General features: G+C 40.3%; 1 protein-coding gene across 5 annotated transcripts; it reads left to right on the forward strand.

Moving 5' to 3' along the window:
• The first annotated feature begins 625 nt into the window (after positions 1-625).
• On the forward strand, positions 626-19,631 carry LOC111964280 (lipase member H). 5 transcript variants are annotated; one of them, XR_011479940.1, is made up of 13 exons: positions 626-748; positions 1,157-3,140; positions 4,952-5,015; positions 5,287-5,657; positions 5,766-5,874; positions 6,025-6,126; positions 6,226-6,315; positions 6,463-6,630; positions 6,965-7,054; positions 7,365-7,473; positions 7,587-7,760; positions 16,942-18,830; positions 18,863-19,631. XR_011479940.1 is itself a non-coding variant. In XM_070443689.1 (13 exons), the coding sequence occupies exons 4-13, from the start codon at positions 4,958-4,960 to the stop codon at positions 17,024-17,026; spliced, it is 1,356 nt and encodes a 451-aa protein (XP_070299790.1). In that variant the 5' UTR covers positions 626-748; positions 1,157-2,910; positions 3,052-3,140; positions 4,952-4,957; the 3' UTR covers positions 17,027-19,631. The 5 variants fall into 5 exon arrangements, 4 of the variants coding, with proteins under 4 accessions (XP_070299790.1, XP_070299791.1, XP_023843877.1 ...); XM_070443689.1 differs by having other exon boundaries at positions 1,157-2,910; positions 3,052-3,140; positions 16,942-19,631; XM_070443690.1 differs by having other exon boundaries at positions 1,157-2,482; positions 3,052-3,140; positions 16,942-19,631.
• Positions 19,632-22,267: the final 2,636 nt, after the last annotated feature.

A 22,267-nucleotide genomic window follows, 5' to 3' on the forward strand; every position in this document is an offset into this window, starting at 1 on the left:
AACGATTCCTGGCGCTTGCTGGACTTTCTTGGGCACATGAAGCCTTCTTCACGACAATTGAACCGCTCTCCTTGAAGTTCTTGATGATCCGATAAATGGGTGATTTAGGTGCAATCTTACAAATACCTTGCCTGGAAGCCCTTTTTGTGCAAAGCAATGATGACAGCACGTGTTCCTTGCAGCTAAACCATGATTGACAGAGAAGAACCATGATTCCAAGTACCACCCTCCTTTTGAAGCTTCCAGTCTGTTATTCGAACTCAAAGAGCATGACAGAGTGATCTCCAGCCAAGTCATTTACTCATCTGCCGTCCTGCATACACGTGTTCATATTTTCCACCTGTCGCCTGCATCGCAATCAAAGTTGTTTTTCCGTTACCAATAATAACTTTGGAATGTGTGCGTTTCTATCAAAGTGCCTTATTACGTTTAATAGTTTTCTGCATGTCGTGTTATGTCGTTTCCACTGTAGCATCATGTTTTTGGATAATTCCTTAATAACCGCGGACACGCAGATGTAACGTTACTCATTTCATAACATTTATTGGTGTTATACTCAACGCTTAGGTATCTAGCTACATTATTCTATTAGCTCTGGAAACACAATGCTAATTGCGTCAGGGAAGTATTAGCATGTGTTGTATTTTGAAGCTACCCTGGCTTTATGACTCAAGTGGACCAAGCGTCTCAGTGCTAGAGGCGTCACTACAGACACCCATCTTCAAATCCAGACTGCGTTTCTATCAAAGTAAGTGCCTAATTACGTTATAATAGTTTGTGTCGTGTTTATACCGTTTCTACTGTAGCTCACTGTGTGTATGGAGCATAATATATTTGTGTATATTCCTTATAACCGCGGACACGCTAGGTAAACGTTACCACCTTTATGGTGTTATATTCAATCGTGCTTATGTAGCTAGTTACATTTTCTATTAGCTCTGTAAAACAATGCTAAATGCGTCAGAAGTATTGCATGTGTATTTTGACGTACCCTGGAAAAATTGAAAATATCTATTACCACTTGGTCGTTTTCTGAGTGCATTCACAAAGCTGTCTATCATGTAAGCCTTATCCACTGCCCCCATTTTGAGGTAATAGTCAAGCACGCAGTCTGGTTTGATGTTTCTCTGTCTGGTTTGTTTCTCTCTCCCGTCAGGTGGTCCACCTTCCCTGTGGCCGACATGGTTGCTGTATGGACAGTGGAGAGGACATGGACGTCTCGTTTGTCATGGCACTTTACTGCCAGCTGTTAACATTTCTTGTTTTGTATAACGGGTCATTTAGGATGGTAGTAGCGTTGTTGATGAAATGCAGTCATAGCAGCAGAACTAGAAAGCAGTCTTGGGAAAAGAGGGTGGCAAAGAAAGGAGTTGCAAAAATGTGATCTCTGCTTCAGTATTCTCTTAGGGAGTTCTTCTTTACTGTCACCAGGAATGTATACATTTCACTAATTGTGGTTGTCCCCCCACTCCTTGCTCTCTCTTATCCTGTAGCTCCAAGGCATAGCGATTGGTCTCTACTATGTTTCCCACCAGCTCCTCTGTCAGAAACAACTTGAAGCACTCTGCCTCTGATGGAAATGGCAAGGGGCGTTGCACTACAGACTGGGACTCATCTACACAATCAGCAGGGCCAGGAGGGGTGAAATGGCTGGCAGCCTTCCAGCTACCATAGAACTCCTGTACTTCATCCACTGTCAGTCTGCCACCATCACCACCAGCATCTTCTAATGGAACTGGGACTTTGTCAGTGGACAAGGGGTCCTCTGTCACTGTCAGAATCTGATTCCTGACTTTCAGACTCATTGTCAGATTTTTTTTTTTATCTCCAGAATTTCTTTATTTGTGAGTTGTCTCCTTTTGAAAGACATTGCTAATGCTACAGCTTAGCTCACTAGCTACATACATAACAACACTGAATGGCTCAGAGTGGGAGGTTACGTGGTTGACTGCCAGCACGCGCCACTTGTATCAATAAATCACTATCAGAAAATGTTTTGTGTGGTATTATTGATATATTTACTATTTACTATTTCATTCACGTTTTTCAATTACCGGTGATAAATCATGCATTCCGATTATTTTTGCATAGATTGTAATGGGCACATAGTATGTGTGTAAAATAATGTTTTGGAAGGTTGTACTGATTATGATGAGCTAAGCTAATTCCAGCTATGTGTGTGGAGCCATGTTTGTTGACATACAATGCATGCTGGGTTTCACTTGATCGTCTGTCGGACCAAAGATGCTATAGCAAAATGAGTAAGGGTTCACTCATTTTTTGAGAACTTCAGGAAGTGAATGTGGGATGTGAACGATGGTAGACGACATACACCTTCAACATGCATACTATAAACAGACCAAACTCATCTTGTCTTATCTTTGATTTCTGTGAGGGGAAAAAGCCTGGCTGCGTGCTGAAACTAATCGTCGGATTACTTTCGATTTCTAGAAAGTGTTTTACTCAAATATTTTGATCAACAGTGAGCTCACGCTTGATGTGATTAATTATACATAGTAATTGCTATTAGCTAATTCATATTGTAGTTTATGTCAGCCGAGAGTTAGAAAATATGACCGCTTGTGTTGCTCAATCTTTCCTCAGTTAGCGCTAGGACAAATGTAGCCTACATTTTTCCGTTTAGGATGATTGTGTTATGCTATATATACACTTTTGTGAATAACTGAACATTGCATCCAAAAATAAACTGCTCACATTCGGGACATAACTTTGTGACGACAGTGTTTGTGTAAATAGTTTCTGAAAAAAGTGTGGCCAGCTCAAATGCTGATTGTTGCGTTATTCGAAACTGGCCGTTCTAAATGAGCGTTCTAAATGAGTGTTCTAATCACACGGGGTGTGATCGTATGCTTCAGGGACCACTGTAGAACGATCACACCATGTATGATGGTACGTGTGAAAGGGCTAGATAGCTATCTCAGCAACCTGAGTAGGAATGTGTCAAATTATGTCCTTGGGCAGGGGGGTGTGGCCAGGCTAGAACAGTGGGAGTTTATATCGCTCTGTGGTCTCACCTCTTACTTTCTCTAGTGAACACAGACACGCAGACATGAATAGAGGGCTCTGGATCTCTTGACACACTGAGCCCAGGGAACCAGTGCTCCCAAGGTAACAACAAGGTAAGACTTCCACAATGTCTCAATTCCTCTCTGCTTATCTCTCTCATACTCCCTATATTTCTCCCTGAATCAGGTTTTAAAGCTTCTTCAGCAGTATTATTATTCTATAATAGAGTAGATTGTTGGCAGAGCAGACTACAGCATGTACACTATGGAGAATGGCATTACAGCAGGGTTTTTATTACTGTAAACATGTGAGGTCTAATAATATAAATAAAACACCTTGTCTGTGAGCAACATGTACAGGCGTTGTTCTTCTGATTGTGTGGATTACTTTTAACCTTTTCCCCCCTTCTAATTACTGAATATTAAAACCTACAATCTACCTGCACTGAAGCCATTCAACATTTACATTACATTCAGTCATCTAACCGGCTCCCGGTTGTGTGGATTATTAGCTTTGTGTTTTGACGACAATCCAGCTCAGTACATGACCACATCCAAGAAGTTTTGAACACAACCACAAGGATTAACCACAAGGTTTCACACTGATGGCCAAGCAGTGTCGTTGTCACAGGGGAGATCAAAGGTGTTATTACTGCATTAGGTTATGGTGGTCTGAAACCATTTTTTTCCTTTTACCAAATTCCTTTTTTATTATCTCTCTCTCATTCTCTCTCACACACATACACACACTTACTTTTATGCATGCTATAGGCTTACACGTTTCCTAGGAATATGTTTTTATTAAAAACTGTACTAAGACAAAGATTGGATCCCTTTGTCATACAAACAGGAAGTGAAACTGTAGCCGGGAGGGTGAGGCAACTTTGGAAGTTACTGTCACTTGAGTTCCAAAGAATGCAATGATAATGTGCTTATATCTGTGCTACTAATTAAGAAGGTGTCCGTGCTGTCTTAGTGGTGAGCACCAATATCAATAATGCAATATGATATCATTATTGTTTGAGCAAGGCATATCAAGATATTGTTTTATCCTTGCTGTTAACCTACACTTTTATGTAAGAGAGCATACATGACTGTTCCGGCCATCACAAACCCTCTCACCAGCTCTCAGTTTAGCATACTTAACTGCCTGCTGATGCCTTCCCATTGTATTCAAACTGACTGGGAAGGTTAGGACCCCAGAACACTCATACCTGACCCAATGGGCAATCAGCAAGCAGTTGTCTGAATTTCACAAGCCTTTGAAGTGAAGCCCACACAGTCCACACAATGTTATTCATTCAAACCAATGTGATATTGACATCTGTTAGAAAAAATGCATCTGATACTTGCCATATCAATGCCCATCAGTAATGCCTATCACTATTCGAGTTGAATGCAGGATCAGTCAGGAAGAATGTCTTCCTATCTCCTCATTAATTTTATTGTAACAATGAAGAAAGCCACACACTGCAGAATCATGATTAGAAAACTACCTAGTAAATTACCTAGTGCTGATCTGTCATTACATTTACATGACCAGAGTGCTGCTTCAGTATCAACCTATGTCCATGAGCTGTTCTGATGACAGAGTGACTCTCCAGTGACAATTGGGGGATACTTCTCAATTGCAATCAAAAATAGCTCACTAGCTTTAGAGAACTTACGCTTTTTGAAATCTTCCCTCTTTTGCCTACTTTACAAGCTTACACATGCCATTATTGATGCGGTGAAGCAAATGCAGCACCACGGCATGCCCAGTAGTACACAAATTCACCATAATCACACAATGTAAGCGAGAGGGACAGAGCTATCCAGCTCAGTCAACTGGTCTCACCATGTTAATGTACAATCAAATAGTGTTACTTTACAATAGTTGGAGAAAGGGATTCACCCTGTTTTATGGCATTTTGTAACCATTGCAGAACTGAATGATGATCTTTTGGTGGTTCCTGGCACTGCTGCTGGGATCTGTTGAAATATATAGAGGTATGGTGACCTTACACACACGCATGCACACACACACATACATACACACTTGATTAAGTGCAGTTTAACTGTGCTACACATAGGGTGGGGACATCAAATAATACCCCCCCAGCTATTGGCCGACCATTTGGAAACTTTAAATCATCACATAAACAGGCTGTGTAAGCAGTCACTTAAAGGAAAGGCTGCTTATGTTACTTCCCAATCAGCAATGATGGTGATTTCTTCTTTCTGACTCTCTCTCTTTCCCCTTGACTAACCCTGTCTCTAGCCCATGAATGTGATGTGTTCACTTATCTGGACCTTTATCACGCTATCATTGGAACCAGTCTGTATGTGAAGCTGTTGCTGTACACCAGAGCTAATCTGACCTGTGGTCAGGAGCTGTCCCACCATAACCTGTCAGCCCAGCCCCAGTTCAACCTCACCAAGCCCACCACTTTTGTCGTTCATGGCTACCGTCCTACGGGCGCTCCGCCCAACTGGTTGAATAACATCATAGAGCAGCTGTTGGCCCGCGGAGACATGAATGTCCTGGTGGTGGACTGGAACCACGGAGCTGCCAATATCAACTACCTGAAAGTTGTGACCTACTCACGAGATACAGCGGACAACCTCACTGCCTTCATCCGAAACATGCAGGTTAAGAATGGGTGCTTAGTCTGAATACCGAACATATTTGATGAGGGCCAAATGTATTACTTTGTACTAACAGTGTAGTATCTCTTTTGCCTGTTTTGTCTGTGTCAGGAGAATGGGGCCTCTCTTAGTTCCATCCATATGATTGGGCTCAGTCTAGGAGCTCACATCACAGGCTTTGTTGGAGCCAAGTTCAATGGCAAAATTGGGAGGATCACAGGTTAGAATAGATTTTCTGTTTCTTCTTTGTCGTTTTTATTATGGATACAAACTTTAGAAGCCTTTTTAAACCTTGAATACACTACAAGTTTGCAAAGAGTGATAAAATGAAGATCCTACATCTGTACTGATCTGATATTGACCTGATCAGCTGTAGATCCAGCGGGGCCTCAGTTCAACGGGAAACCCCCTGAGGATCGTCTGGACCCTACAGATGCACAGTTTGTGGACGTTGTGCACACAGACATGGACGGTATGTGCCTCTGCTTGCCTGTTTGGTTTAATACAATGGGAATCATGTAGTCATGTGATGTGTTTCCTGTTCTGTCACGTGTTCATTGTGCGTTACCAGCATTTGGTTTCAGGAAGCCTTTGGGCCACATTGATTTCTATGCTAACGGTGGAGCCGACCAGCCTGGCTGTCCACTGACCATCTTATCAGGTAAGTCGCTTAGTAAGAGACCGTCCTTCGATTGATACATAAGATATGAATTCAACATGTGTATCACATAGTTTATTCCTGTAATGGTAAATACATCACTGATTACCTCTAAATCCATCCTCAGTTCTCCCCTTCCTACTCTCCCAGGGTCCAGCTATTTTAAGTGTGACCACCAGAGATCAGTGCTCCTCTATCTGGGTTCCCTGAACCGGACCTGTAACATCAGGGCCTTCCCCTGCACCTCCTACACTGACTTCCTGGACGGACTTTGCATGGACTGTGATCAATTCAAACCTGCCGGATGCCCTGTATTTGGTGGGCCCTCTAACTCCCCTTAGATTCATGAGTTTCATCTCATTAAAAGCTTTTTTTAATCACGTAAAGATGTGATAGTTTACCTACTCGCCAAAATCAAGGCCTTAATTAAGCGAATGTACATTACTGAATCACACATAGGCTGCACTTACACATGCAGCCCAATTCTGATTTTTTTTAAATCACACTAGTTGCTATTTTGACCAATCACATCAGATCTTTTCACATGCCTGTCCAATAGCAACCATAGTTCTTCAATGTGAAACGCAATCTGTTTTGGAATGCAGTGTCCCTTCACGTAGACATAACATGGCTGTTTTATCTGTTGTTTCAGGTTATGACATCATAGAGTGGAAGGAGTCTCTGGTGCCTCTGCGGCAAACCAAGGCTTTCTTCACCACCAATAAACAGACACCATACTGCAGTAAGAGGATAATCATCAGCTTGCACACACATTTGACCTCTAAAGAGAGATTTGCCGGGAATACTGTTGTACATAATGGCCAGTCATTTTTCTGTGATGGTCTTCCTGGTCTAGCTTTGCATCCCTGGCTTATTTTAAATGATCAGGCAAAACGTACAGTATAGCAAGACTAACAAGAGCTCTGTCAAAGTTGTTAAAAAATATGTTGCTGTGCCTATTCAATGAATGGAAACGTACAGAGATCTGTAACTAGGTCATTGGTCAGAGGAAATCAAATGAATGTATGTACTTTTTTACCTCTCTCTCTCAGAGACAAACTATTGGGTGGACATTGTAACATGGAACCGTGATACTCGCTGGGGCTACATCACCATAAAACTACACAATGGTAGTGAGGTGACAGAGGCAACAATAAACCAGTAAGTAACTATTTACTCACTGTATCATTACCAAAACAACACATACTGTACATACAGTATAGATATACACTCTGGGGAATCTCATTAACATCTCATATGCTCTCCTTCTTCAGTAAAGCATCCAGTTTTAAGAAGTACTCAGAGACCCGATTACTGGCCCAGTTTGAAAAAGACCTTCAGAAAGTCCACAAGATCTCAATCAAATTCTCCAGGGTGAATGCATTTAAACCTAAGTACAAACTACGGGTGCTCCGCATCCGTCTCACACACCTGGAGCGCAAAGACAGGTCAGTGTTCGTCACATCCTCTTTCCTCTAAAGCTTCTATCACGTGTGACCTATTTTCTACGTGGCACCTTTTCTTTTACTTTTCCCTTTCGTGTTGTTGGAAAAGGTTGATAGCAATTATAATTTGATTAAAATTGGAAATGTTAAATAAACCTTGTGTGAAGTAAAATGTGAATACTGCCAATGCAAGGGATCTTTTGGGGTTGAGAGAAGATTAAAAGTCTGTTGTTGCAACAGGAAATTATACTTAGATAATGACATCCTGTGTATCTGCAGTTTGAGGTATACTATAGAAATGTTATATGTTCCATTTGAAAAGCAGCGTATGTTAAAAAAGGAGCAAGGTTTTATACCCAGGGAGATAGCATATGCACACTTAGAGACACACATAAATCATTGTATACAGTAAGTGCACCCATCCAAAATTGGTCCATTTGGAGTTCTGTACTGTTGAGGACTTTCTGAGAATGGTGCTGTACGTACAGTGCTGTTTCGTATGGTATGTATTAATCCATTTAGTATGATAAGTTACAAATTTGCACAACGTACAATATGTTACGAATTTGCTAAACGTATGACATGTTACGAATTCCAATTTGTTGTGGCTAACGTTAGCTAAGTGGCTAGGTGGCTAACGCTAACATTAGCTAGCCCTAGCTGTTAGGGTTAAGAGAAGTCTTGTCTGTCCTATATCTGAGCGATACCAGAAAGATCAGGAAACATGTTTTTTTTTGTTCATGTATTTAACTCCTTATTTATCACTTAACAGTCTAAGCCCTGTTAGCCCATACAAATGCATTGAATGACAGATTCACTACATGGAACAACAGATAGTCCCACCCCAAAAATGTTAAGGAAGTTTGTTCTGAAGTGTCTATCCTATATCTAAGAGATAAGAAAAATACATGTTAAAAAAAAAAGGTATCTAACTAAACAGTCTCCATACAGTGCCTTCGGAAAATATTCAGACCCCTTGACTTTTTCCACATTTTGTTACGTTACAGCCTTATTATAAAATTGATTAAGTTGTTTTTCCCCCCTCATCAATCTACACACAATACCACATACTGACAAATGAAAAACAGGTTTTTAGAAATGTTTGCTAATTTATTAGCAAAAAGTATCAGACTCAGTACTTTGTTGAAGCACCTTTGGCAGCGATTACAGCATCGAGCGTTCTTGGCTATGACGCTACAAGCTTGGCACACCTGTATATGGGGAGTTTCTCCCATTCTTCTCAGTAGATCCTCTCAAGCTCTGCCAGGTTGGATTGGGAGCATTGCTGCACAGCTATTTTCAGGTCTCTCCAGAGATGTTCGATCAGGTTCAAGTCCGGGCTCTGGCTGGGCCACTCAAAGACATTCAGAGACTAGTCCCGAAGCCACTCCTGCGTTGTCTTGGCTGTGTGCTTAGGGTTGATGTCCTGTTGGAAGGTGAACCTTCACCCCAGGCTGAGGTCTTGAGTGCTCTGGAGCAAGTTTTCATTAAGGATCTCTCTGTATTTTGATCTGTTCATCTTTGCCTCGATCCTGACTAGACCCTGCCACTGAAAAAATATCAGCATGATGCTACTACCACCTTGCTTCACTGTAGGGATGGTGCCAGGTTTCCTCCAGAAGTGATGCTTGGCATTCAGGCCAAAGAGTTCAATCTTGATTTCATCAAATCAGAGAATCTTGTTTCTCATGGCCAAGACTGTGCAAAGCTGTCATCAAGGCAAATGGTGGGTACTTTGAAGAATATCAAATATGAAATATATTTTGATTTGTTTAGCACTTTTTTGGTTACATGATTCCATGCGTTATTTCATAGTTTTGATGTCTTCAGTATTATTCTACAATGTAGAAAATAGTGAAAATAAAGAAACTCTGGAATGAGTAGGTGTGTCCAAACTTTTGACTGGTACTGTATATACTGTATAAATAAATATATATTTTTTTTAATTGTTGGACATAAAAGACTGTAAAAACACCAGGAAATCAGCTCCAATTTATTTTAATTTTGTTAATCTGTGGCCAAGTATTCCGATGCATAATAGAAAGCACGTGATCGTATACAAATGTACGCAAGGTTTGAAATGATTGTTTTAATCAAATTATATTATAACTGTTGCAGTCGATTTGCAGTCTACAAATGATTTGTAATTATGTTCCAGCCCCCAGACCATCTGCTCAAGAAAAAAAATTGGCCTGTGGCTGAATCTAGTTTATGATCCCTGACATACATTATCTCAAAATGGTGTCAGTTTGTCACAATATATGTAATAGATTTCCTTTGTGCTTTTTGAATCTCTAACACAGATGTGACATTTCTTGGTGCATTACATGCTTTCTGGCAGGAGTGAAGTAAGTCCTATAGCTTATCTTAAATTGCATTAGTTTATCTTTTAGGTTGTAGGGCAGGTATGAACATTTTCACATATCTGTGACCAATGGTTCTCCTCAATTTCTTTCTTTAGATCTGTTTCCCATTTTTCCCTTATATGTTCTGAACCATCAGGTAGAGTTTTAATAAACCCTTAATATAACTTCAATCAACTTCTTTGTTGTAGCAGCTTCTTTCAGTATTTTTTCTGTGCTAGATGCCAGAGTTGTAAGAACTTAAAGAAATTTCCCTTGAATAATACAACTCTTTTTTGATATTGACTGAATGGCAGTAGAGATTTAAAAAATTCACGATGCCACTTTGGAACCAGAACTTAAAGGTGTTGTCATTAAACACTGGATGTAAGGTGGGGTTATTCCAAATAGTGGTACCTGGCTATATTGGTTTTTATCCACTTCATGAATTCATGTACATTTTCCCAAATACTAATGGTATTGAGAATCAAATCAAACTTTATTTGTCACATGCGCCGAATACAACAGGTGTAGACCTTACCATGAAAATCTTACTTACAAGCCCTTAACCAACAATGCAATTCAAGAAAGAGTTAAGAAAATATTTACCAAATAAACAAAAGTAAAAAATTATAAAAAGTAACAATAACGGGGCTATATACCAGGAGTACCGGTACCGAGTCAATGTGTGGGGGTACAGGTTAGTCTAGGTAATTGGTACAAGTAGGTAGGGGTAAAGTGACTATGCATACAGTTCAAGTCGGAGGTTTACATACACCTTAGCCAAATACATTTAAACTCAGTTTTTCACAATTCCAGACATTTAATCCTAGTAAAAATTCACCACTTTATTTTAAGAATGTGAAATGTCAGAATAATAGTAGAGAGAAAGATTTATTTCAGCTTCTATTTCTTTCATCACATTCCCAGTGGGTCAGAAGTTTACACACAACCATCAATTAGTATTTGGTAGCATTGCCTTTAAATTGCTTAACTTGGGTCAAACGTTTGGGTAGCCTTCCACAAGCTTCCCCCAATAAATTGGGTGAATTTTGACCCATTCCTCCTGACAGAGCTGGTGTAACTGAGTCAGGTTTGTAGGCGTCCTTGCTCGCACACGCTTTTTCAGTTCTGCCCACAAATTTTATATAGGAATGAGGTCAGGGCTTTGTGATGGCCACTCCAATACCTTGACTTTGTTGTCCTTAAGCCATTTTGCCACTACTTTGGAAGTATGCTTGGGGTCATTGTCCATTTGGAAGACCCATTTGCGACCAAGCTTTAACTTCCTGACTGATGTCATGAGATGTTGCTTCAATATATCCACATAATTTTCCTTCTTTATGATGCCATCTATTTTGTGAAGTGCACCAGTCTCACCTGCAGGAAAGCACCCCCACAACATGATGCTGCCACCCCCATGCTTCACGGTTGGGATGGTGTTCTTCAGCTTGCAAGCCTCCCCCTTTTTCCTCCAAACATAACAACGGTCATTATGGCCAAACAGTTATATTTTTGTTTCATCAGACCAGAGGACATTTCTCCAAAAAGTACGATCTTTGTCCCCATGAGCAGTTGCAAACCGTAGTCTGGCTTTTTTATGGCGGTTTTGGAGCAGTGTCTTCTTCCTTGCTGAGCGGCCTTTCAGGTTTTGTCGATATAGACTCGTTTTACTGTGGATATAGATACTTTTGTACCTGTTTCCTCCAGCATCATCGCAAGGTCCTTTGCTGTAGTTCTGGGATTGATTTTCACTTTTCGCACCGAAGTACGTTCATCTCTAGGAGAAAGAACGCGTCTCCTTCCTGAGCGGTATAACGGCTGTGTGGTCCCATGGTGTTTATACTTGCTTACCATTGTTTGTACAGATGAACGTGGTACCTTCAGGCGTTTGGAAATTGCTCCCAAGGGTGAACCAGACTTGCGGAAGTCTACAATTTTTTTTCTGAGGTCTTGGCTGATTTCTTTTGATTTTCCCATGATGTCGAGCAAAGAGGCACTGAGTTTGTAGGTAGGCCTTGAAATACATCCACAGGTACACCTCCACTTGACTCAAATGATGTCAATTAGCCTAATTGTTCAACAGTCTTATTGATTGTTGGATTGTCTGTTTTTTTCTTCAACGCCATGGACCCGAAGTAGTAAGTATATTTTAGATCATACAGTATTACATTTGTGGCTTCGATACTGCTCCATGCACAAGGATAGTCTGCTGTCCTTTGAACGCAGTTGTGCAGTAATACATCTTCATATGAGGTAGTCCAAGACCTCCAGCTTTATAGGGTAAGCTTAAAACAGTCAATTTGACTCTTGAGGTTTTCCATTCCAAATAAAGTTGGAGAGCAGGCCATTTATTCTATTTAAAAGGTTGGATGGAATTGATCTCCATCGCTGGACATCAGATTCAAACCTATCTATTAAAGGAGAGTAATTGATTTTATATGCCTCCTCCAGATTGCTTGGTATAAGTACACCCAGGTATTGCATATGTGTGTTTGTCCATTTCCACTTAAATGTACTTTCTAAGCTTGAGAAGTAGAAATATATATTATTTCAGTTTTCTCCCAATTCACTTTGAATCCTGATACACCACCATAGGTGTCCAACAGTAGGAAAATAAATGACAGAGAATGTTCTAGTTCAGATAAATAAAGTAAAATGTAATCTGCATACGATGATATCACATGTTGACCTCCACCAATCTCTATGCCCCAGATTGAGCCATGATTTCTAATTATTGATGCTAGGGGTTCTGTGGCTAGAGAAAATAAATAACTATACAAATGTCATCCCTGTCTTGTCCCTCTTGATAACTTAAATGATTTAGACATCTGTCCATTTGTTTGTATAGACACTTTGGCGAAATTTGTACAATAGTTCAATCCACTAAATAAAAACCGGACCAAAACCAAACATTTTTAAGACAGCCACCAAATATGCACATTACACCATATGGAATGATGGATTATAAAGTACGAATTATAAAGTACGAAAATGTGTGCACTCACTACTGTAAGTGTAAGTCGCTCAAGATAAGAGCATCTGCTAAATGACTAAAATGTAAATGTATTTATATTGAAAAAACTGCAGCGATTGTCTGAAAACCCTATTTGACCTGAGTGAATCAACTAAAAATGTTTTTCTTTGCGAAAAGCCAATACTTTAGCAATGATTTTGTAATCCACATTCGAAATTGATACTGGGCGGAAGGCTCTGCATTACTTTATTTTTAAGTAGCAGGATTGTAGCCAAACATAGTGACTGGGGAAGTTCATTTTTTTTCTAGTGCTACTGTGAGCATAAGTAACATTGGCTTTAATAATTTGGGACAAAAATGTCTATAAAACTCCACTGGGAATTCATCATTACCAGGAGATTTCCCAATTTGTAGATTATTGATGGCCTCCAATAGTTCACATGGGGTAATGTTTCTATCCATATACATTTTCTCTGGTGCACTTATAATTGGTAAAACAGCCTTAAGGAAATTGACTATATCCTCCTATGAACTTTTGTTTTTCAAATTGATACAGTTTGTGATAGAATGTTTTTAAGACCGAGTTCATTTTAGAAGGATCCATTGTTATGCTACCATCTTTGGTTTGAATGTTATACAGTAGATGGGACGTTCCTCTTCCTCTTTCTTAACTTATTGGATTTGATGGCAGCAATCTCTGCAGATCGGGTGCTTATTGTGTTATATTCAAGCTTCAAAGTGTTCCAACTGTTGAAGGGTTTCAACTTTTCTATCCAAATTGTGTTTTCTTTCTAAGTCGTGGATTTTCTGTTCTATTATTCTATATGGGTCTTCTTTTTCTCATGTTAAGAGTAAGACATGATACAGTCTCTTGCTTTAACAGATTCCCAGACAATAGTTGGGCATACTTCATTGTATAAATGTTTTTCCAAAAACATGTCTTTCTGTGTTGAGTAACATTGTGTTAAATTGCTATGTTTTTGCTTTTGAGCTTAAACATAAAGGACAAAGGGCTATGGTCCGTAATTATTCTAGGAAAATGCACTATTATATATATATATGTGGACACCCCTTCAAATTTGTGGATTCGGCTATTTCAGCCACACCCGTTGCTGACAGCTGTATTAAATTCAGCACACATCCATGCAATCTCCATAGACAAACATTGGTAGTAGAATGGCCCATACTGAAGAGCTCAGTGGCTTTCAACGTGGGACCATCATAGGATGCCACCTTTTCTGCCCTGCTAGAACTGCCCTGGTCAACTGTAAGTGCTGTTATTGTGAAATGGAAATGTCTAGCAGCAACAACGGCTCAGCCGCAAAGTGGTAGGCCACACAAGCTCACAGAACGGGACCACTGAGTGCCGAAGCACGTAAAAATAATCTGTCCTCGGTTGCAACACTTACTACAGAGTTCCAATCTGCCTCTGAAAGCAACGTAAGCACAAGAACTGTTTGTCGGGAAGCTTCATGAAATGGGTTTCCATGGCCGAGCAGCCGTACACAAGCCTAAGATCACCATGAGCAATGCTGAGCGTCGGCTGGAGTGGTGTAAAGCTCGCCGCCATTGGACTCTGGAGCAGTGGAAACGCGTTCTCTGGAGGGATGAATCACGCTTCACCATCTGGCAATCCGACGGACGAATCTGGGTTTGGCGGATACCAGGAGAACACTACCTGCCCGAATGCATAGTGCCAACTGTAAAGTTTGGTGGTGGAGGAATAATAGTCTGGGGCTTTTTTTAATGGTTCGGGCTAGGCTTTAGCATACAATGCCATTCTAGACGATTCTGTGCTTCCAACATTGTGGCAACAGTTTGGGGAAGGCCCCTTCCTGTTTCATTGTGACAATGCACCTGTGGACAAAGCGACCTCCATACAGAAATGGTTTATCCAGATCGGTGTGGAAGAACTTGACTGGCCTGGAAAGGGCCCTGACCTCAACCCCATCATACACCTTTGGGAGAAATTGGAATGCCGACTGCGAGCCAGGCCTAATCGCACAACATCAGTGCCCGACCTCACTAATGCTATTGTGGCTGAATCGAAGCAAGTCCCCGCAACAGTGTTCCATCATCTAGTCGAAAGCCTTGCCAGAAGAGTGGAGGCTGTTATAGTAGCAAAAGGTCAAAACATATTGATACAACAGTAGCTAAGATGGGGAGAAGTAAATCAATAATAAAGCGCTGCTCTACCTTCATAACAGCACTATCAACAACGCAGGTCCTACAGGCCCTGGTTTTGTCACACCTGGACTACTGTTCAGTCGTGTGGTCAGGTGCCACAAAAAAGGACAGGAAAGTTGCAATTGGCTCAAAACAGGGCAGCACGGCTGGCCCTTGGATGTACAGAGAGATTGACTTCATCACTACTTGTTTTTATGAGAGGTATTGACATGTTGAATACACCACAAGACATGCCACAAGAGGTCTCTTCACAGTCCCCAAGTCCCGAACAGACTATGGGAGGCGCACAGTACTACATAGACCCATGGAACTCTATTCCACATCAAGTAACTGATGCAAGCAGTAAAATTAGATTAAAAAAACAGATTAAAATACACCTTATGGAACAGCAGGGACTGTGAAGCAACACAAACATAGGCAACAGACAGCACATGCACACCCCACACACACACACACACACACACCACACTCGACACACACACACACACACACACACACACACACACACACACACACACACACACACACACACGATACCACGCACACTATACAAACATATGGATTTTGTACTGTAGATATGTGGTAGTGGTGGAGTAGGGACCTGAGGGCACACAGTATGTTGTGAAATCTGTGAATGTATTGTTATGTTTTTAAAATAGTATGAACTGCCTTAATTTTGCTGGACACCAGGAAGAGTAGCTGCTGCCTTGGCAGGGGATCCATAATAAATACAACTCCATATTAATGCCCATGATTTTGGAATGAGATGTTCGACAAGTAAGAGTACACATACTTTTGGTCATGTAGTGTATTAAACATTCAGAAACACAGTCAACACAATAAAAAAATGCCTAAAGAGATGTAGTTAAAGGCGCCAAAAGCATTATGTATTGTCAAATAAATACTGCATTTGTCATGTACATGTGAATAAATGTAACCACATGGACTTCTTAAACCTGTTGTGAAACCTTTAATTAACTTGTTTTATTATTTCCAAACCTGTTTCCATTAAATTAAAGAGTCAGACAAGTGCATGTCGTTTTACTCAGGACTTTTGTTCTAGTTAGTTGATTGAGGATTTTATAATAATAATAAATAATATTAATAATAAGATTTAATTTGTATAGCGCTTTTAATTACAGCAAGAATCTCAAAGACCCTCTTAAAACAACAAAACATTTCAGTTAGCCTATTGACAGTTCTGGCTGGAGGCGTTAAGAGTCCTGGTTTCTAGAAATGGTTCCACACCCAGCTGTCAAAGGTAAAGCATTAGTAGGAGTCTGTATAGTATCTCAATCTAGTCCTAGCCAGGCAAGGAGAGGTTGGTACTTAATGTTTACGGTAGAAGCCCTGCTCACAAGAGGGTGAGGTAGGATCGCTCGCTATTCGGTAAGGCCCTTGGCACCGAGGCTTAGTCCAGACCCAAGCTGTGACCAGTCTGTTGTCAAGGCAAAGAAGCCTTTTTACAGGCCTCTTGGGATCAAGGACAAGGAATAACTGACTGCTGTGAGATAGGCAGGTCCGGGTTGAGTACCGATTCGCGAGAGGAGAGATATAGTAGCTTTAACAATATGTGAAAACACTGTTTCCTCTCTGCATTTTGCATAACATTTTCACCTCTCATCTTACTTCTCGTACCTTTTACTAAATCATCCATGTCACCCTCTCTCACACACAGGCCTCTCTGCCGCTATGACGTTCTCCTGGAGGACAACAGAGAGGTGACCTTCAGATCCATCCCCTGTAAGGAGTCCAACTTCTGAGACAATAACAGATACACAGTATGATGTAGAGAGTCATCAGTGGCCATTTGATGGCTCTCTGGGTAAATGGAGTGAGGCGGTTGACCCAGGTAGCCTACATGCTACTCACCCTCTGGTCCTTGTATTCAGTGGCTTAAGTCTAGTATGAGTCCAGAGCATTGTAAATGCATGCAAGTGTGATGATTTTAATGAATGATATATTGTATTCATTTATTAATTCTTAAAAAGTACTATGATGATTGTGTCTGTATCACTGAGACCACTGTGTGGTATAATATCTCTGGGAAACCACTACTACATACATATTTTATTAACGTAAATACATTTGAATACATGTGGAATGAGAGCCACGTCAATGGGTCATTACACAAAAAGAGTGCATTTTGTATCCCTTTGATATCTTAACCCCTCTACGGAAAGATGACTCTCTCGAACACGATTGTGTTCTCCGTTTTGCTCTACGACCCCCACAAGTGTCTTGGGACTCGTCTGTCAGTAAATATCAGTTGTTTTGCTCTAGGACCTCACAAGACTTGTCTGAAGGTCCCCCGGTACCAGTTGAATTTATTTTATGGAAGTATATACTGAGACTGTTTAGTGCCAAAAATAAGGGTTAAATACATGTTCCCTGCTCTTTCTTATATCTCTCAGATATACGACAGACATTTAAGAACAAACTTCCTTTAGATTCTTTTTTTGGGGGGGGGGGGGCTGTCTGTTTTTCCCCGTGTAGTGAATTGGTTATTCAATGCATTTGTATGGGCTAATAGCAGTAAGGCCAAATAAAAATGTTCATCAAATAATTGTTTTAAATATTTTTTACAATTCTAAATCTAATATCTAAATGATCCTTAGTATGACCTTAAAATGATTCCATATAGCTTAGTAGAACCKCCCCCCCCCCCCCACACACACACTTAGTCAGGGCTTAGACTGTTTAGTGCCAAAAATAAGGGGTTAAATACATATATTTTTTAAACATCACGTGGAGAATTCAATACAGATTTTTTATATATATAAAGACTTGCTAAAGTGCCAAAATTAAGCATTTTGACATGTTCCTCTGTGCTCCCTCTGTGCACCCTCTGTGACTTCTTGGAAGATTTTAACTGACTTGACCCCAACATTTCTCCAAGTTTCCACCCTCATTGTAAAGCCCCACCCTGTTATGATCAACCCTGTTACTTAATTTGGCACTTAAAGTTAGGTGAAATCAAAAAGAAATTTGACCAAGTTACACCAAATTGGTGGAATGACCCCAATACAATTGAAAATGTACTTTAAACCACTTGACTTAAAGAACATGCTTGTTTTTATTTTATAAAAAATGTCACATAATAAGCAAATATAAAATGTTTTTGTACAAGATGCTCATTCGTTTTTTTTTGTTACATCAACTTTTCTCAAATAGACAACAAAGATTGTTCATTATTAATTATATTTAAAAAATATTCACTATAGTTTTTCTGTTGTTTCATAAATGATTGATACTATAAGGCAAATTCCTGGATTTCATTGATACTTAATTTTGAGAGAAGATTCTAAGAGACAGATTACCACTTGTTCTGGCATTGTTGGTGATGTCATGCTGTTTGAGCCTGCCTGCTTATTTAGACTTGTGTTTCTTCATCTGTGCCACGTCCATCTGGGACACAAGACAACACACAGACATGAGACCCAGAGGTAACATCAAGTGGACACAAGAGCAAGCTAGCACTGTACCGTGATAAGAAATCAATCTGACTTGTAATAAACAGAAATTTGTCTTAAAAGCCCAGTACAGTCAAAATTCAGTTTTGTCTGTGTTTTGTATCATATTGCACAACAGCTGATTAGTGTTATTCTGGTTGAAAATACAATCTAAACAGGACCTTCTAATCAGCAGGTTTGCCTGGGCGGGAGTTTCAACTTACCTGGTGACATCACCAGGTGGTAAATTGGTTAATAAACTAATAACAAAGAGAGTTACAAACCACTCTGCCGAGAGCTAGCTTTCAGATTCCCCCCTCCCCACTCAGACCACTCCCAGACAGTCCTAGCTAAATTATTGCTATTTTTGTACATTTAATGGAAAACTTACAGTAAGGTACTATATTGTTACCCAGAAATTATTTAATATTGATGTAAAAAAAAACTGCATTGGTCCTGTAAGTCAGGAAAAGTTAATGTAATAAAATGTATCACTAATACAATGTGGAGGTACACCCCTAATCTCTGTTAGGTACATATCTGATAGAGTGATGTATTCAGTACTTGGATCATATGCAGACGTCTACCGACAGACCTACAGTACCTCTAATTGTCACGCCCTGACCGTAGAGAGCTTTTTATGTCTCTATTTTGGTTTGGTCAGGGTGTGATTTGGGTGGGCATTCTATGTTCTTTTTTCTATTTCTTTGTTTTGGCCGGGTATGGTTCTCAATCAGGGACAGCTGTCTATCGTTGTCTCTGATTGGGAACCATACTTAGGTATCTTTTTCCCACATGGTTTTTGTGGGTAGTTAATTTCTGCTTAGTGTTTTCACCTTACAGGACTGTTTCGGTTATTCTCTTGTTTATTTGTGTTATAGTGTTCAGTTTTAATAAAACAAGCATGAACACCTTCCACGCTGCGCTTTGGTCCGATGATTCCTCTTCTTCAGACGACGAATACCGTTACAGTAATGACAAGCGAATCCTTTTCTCCTCATCCAGCTCATTCTTCAGCAGTTGAATCTCTTTGCTAACACATAAAGAGAAATCCTAAATCAGTGGCACACTTAGAAAACGCAATACAATACATTACTGTAGTTGCACAAACAGAGATACTGTAACAATAGAAGACATTACTGTAGTTGCACACACAGATAAAAAAAATACTTACTTGTGTTGGCTCTTCATCAGTTCGACCTCATCCCTTAGGTCCTGGAGCTCTGTCCGCAGCTGCTCGAGGGTCAGTTGGCCCTGGGCACCTGGCTCTCTCCTGGGCTTGGGGTCAGAGGTAAGGTGAGGGGGCAGGGTAGTACACAGGATAGCTGAGAGAGCCCCAGGGATGAGTGTGGAAAAGGGGTGTGGAGCACTGGCACCAGTGGATAATGAGGAGGAGAGCATTGTTGGCCTTGAAGTCCGGTTAGGCTTCTTTTCAACCACCTGTCCAACGACACATCACAACAGCACAACTGGTCAAACAAATTCAAGAGGCATGCTGAAGATCCTTTTGGGTGTAAATGTTTTGATGGAACAATATTGATTGAATAAGCAACTCTATAGACCACATTGACATTGGGCAGCATGCATAGTAAGGTGAAAATTGAATTACAGGTAACACTGGGGTATTTGTAGGTGCTGCCAGGCTGCTGATGAGTGATATGACAGAGGAGAGGTCCAGGTCCTCTTTCTCATTCTCTTGCGTCTCACCCACCTGTGTAGGGGCTACCTGTACCTCTTCCTGTAAGTCAAGGTTAGACTGAGGAGCCTGAGAGGACACAAGCAAACACAGACAGAAACATGAGGATTGATAGAAGAAGGATTTTGTTATTTTGATTGACATATATCCTGTTACATGTACATGTAGTTATGGTAATATTGTGGTCGTTTGATCTGTAGTCCTTAATGACTATAGTATATGGAATACTTCAATTTAACACACATCAAATGTACGTTTGTGTTGTCTGCCATCTTGCCAGCTCAAATTAGGTAAATTTAACTCAAGGACAAATGGGACACAAACAGAACACAGTGAGTAGTTGAAAAGTTTCCTCAGAAACAATAAACAACCCTCTAGCATGCTGCACTACTCCACAATAATAACCAGATAGCCATAGACATCAGTGTACAAATATACATACCAGTGAAAAAATCTGTGACTGAAATCTTTCATCCGCCACACGTGCTGCCAATTGGTTCAGTGTGACTGAAACACTGTGTGACTCAAAATCTTCACTGTCTTGGAGAAATAAAACAAACCAACAGACGCATTAGACAAATTGTTGACTTGATTTGAAGACATAATTAATGGTGGAGCAAAACAACAGGCTGTCAAAAACAGAGTGTCAGGCAGTACTAAATTGTTTTGCCATTGATGACAGTTCGGTACATCTAAAGCATCATAGGTGAGTTAAAAGGAACATAAGAAAGGATTTGAGAATGATGACATGTCTTACCCACTGTAAGGCCAGAGCTATAGTTGCCCATGGTGATACAGAAGAATGCCAACGTGATGTCGAGCGTCAAAATGGAAGTGAGAAAAGAGCTCCAGAAGCTTAGAATGTTTATCTAAAAATTATGACAGAGTGGAGTGAGTAAAGTCAGTAGATAGTCTTTGGGATTTCTCCAACTAAGCACATTAGTCAATCAGAACATAGACATGCACGTGTTCAAGCCTATTTTGAAAAGCGTCAAACTTATCAGATATCAACAGCCAAGAGGATAATTAATGAATCATTCTTTATCAAGAAAATAAACTAGGTTCAACTGTTGTTTGAAATATAACATAATTACAGACACTATGAACAGAGTGCTGTGCACATTAGAAGAAATGCCAAGCGTCAGCAGTTACCATTTGTTACAGCCAAGAAAATAGACACCGATTGAGTGACAAGACAGCAATCTTAGCTGGTGTTAGGAGTTCTGCTGTACACATTCACCTTGTTTGGCCAGTGTTCCTATCGCAATACAGCTCCATTGATGGTAACTCTACACCATTCACTCCTGGTTCCATTGTGAATTGTGCTAGTGTGATGAGAGGTGGTCTGATACAACTACTTTGCAGGGACACAGACTTGGGAGTACTTAAAGGGACAGACTACAGGGCATCGAACACACACATTTATCCAATATCTCCCGAGGGGAGAGCAGGGTGCTGAGATCTATACAGCATGCCATGAAAATACCAAGTCAGTTCCATAATCTGAGTTCGAATTTGAATGGAAAAAGTCAAGAGGAAGCTGGATTGGATGTTGAATTGGAATATGAAGTGCAACCAGTTTATCATTAGTTTTTGTATATTATGCACAGAGATGATATGTGACTCTCTGTCTACCAAAATGAGTAGAATATTAAGTAATGATATTTAACCATAACCTGTCCTTTGTTATACCATTCTCACTCCAAGTGGAACTAACTCCACCCTTACAAAAAACATTGCAGTTTTAAACCGCAGTAAAAGTAGTCACTGCAGTAAAATGTGGCACAGTAATACTGCACTGTAACTACAGTTACACTACAAAATTACTGCAGTAAAAAAAATACATATATTTTGGA

The sequence above is a fragment of the Salvelinus sp. IW2-2015 genome, linkage group LG5 (assembly GCF_002910315.2).
Source record: "Salvelinus sp. IW2-2015 linkage group LG5, ASM291031v2, whole genome shotgun sequence".
NCBI lineage: Eukaryota > Metazoa > Chordata > Actinopteri > Salmoniformes > Salmonidae > Salvelinus > Salvelinus sp. IW2-2015.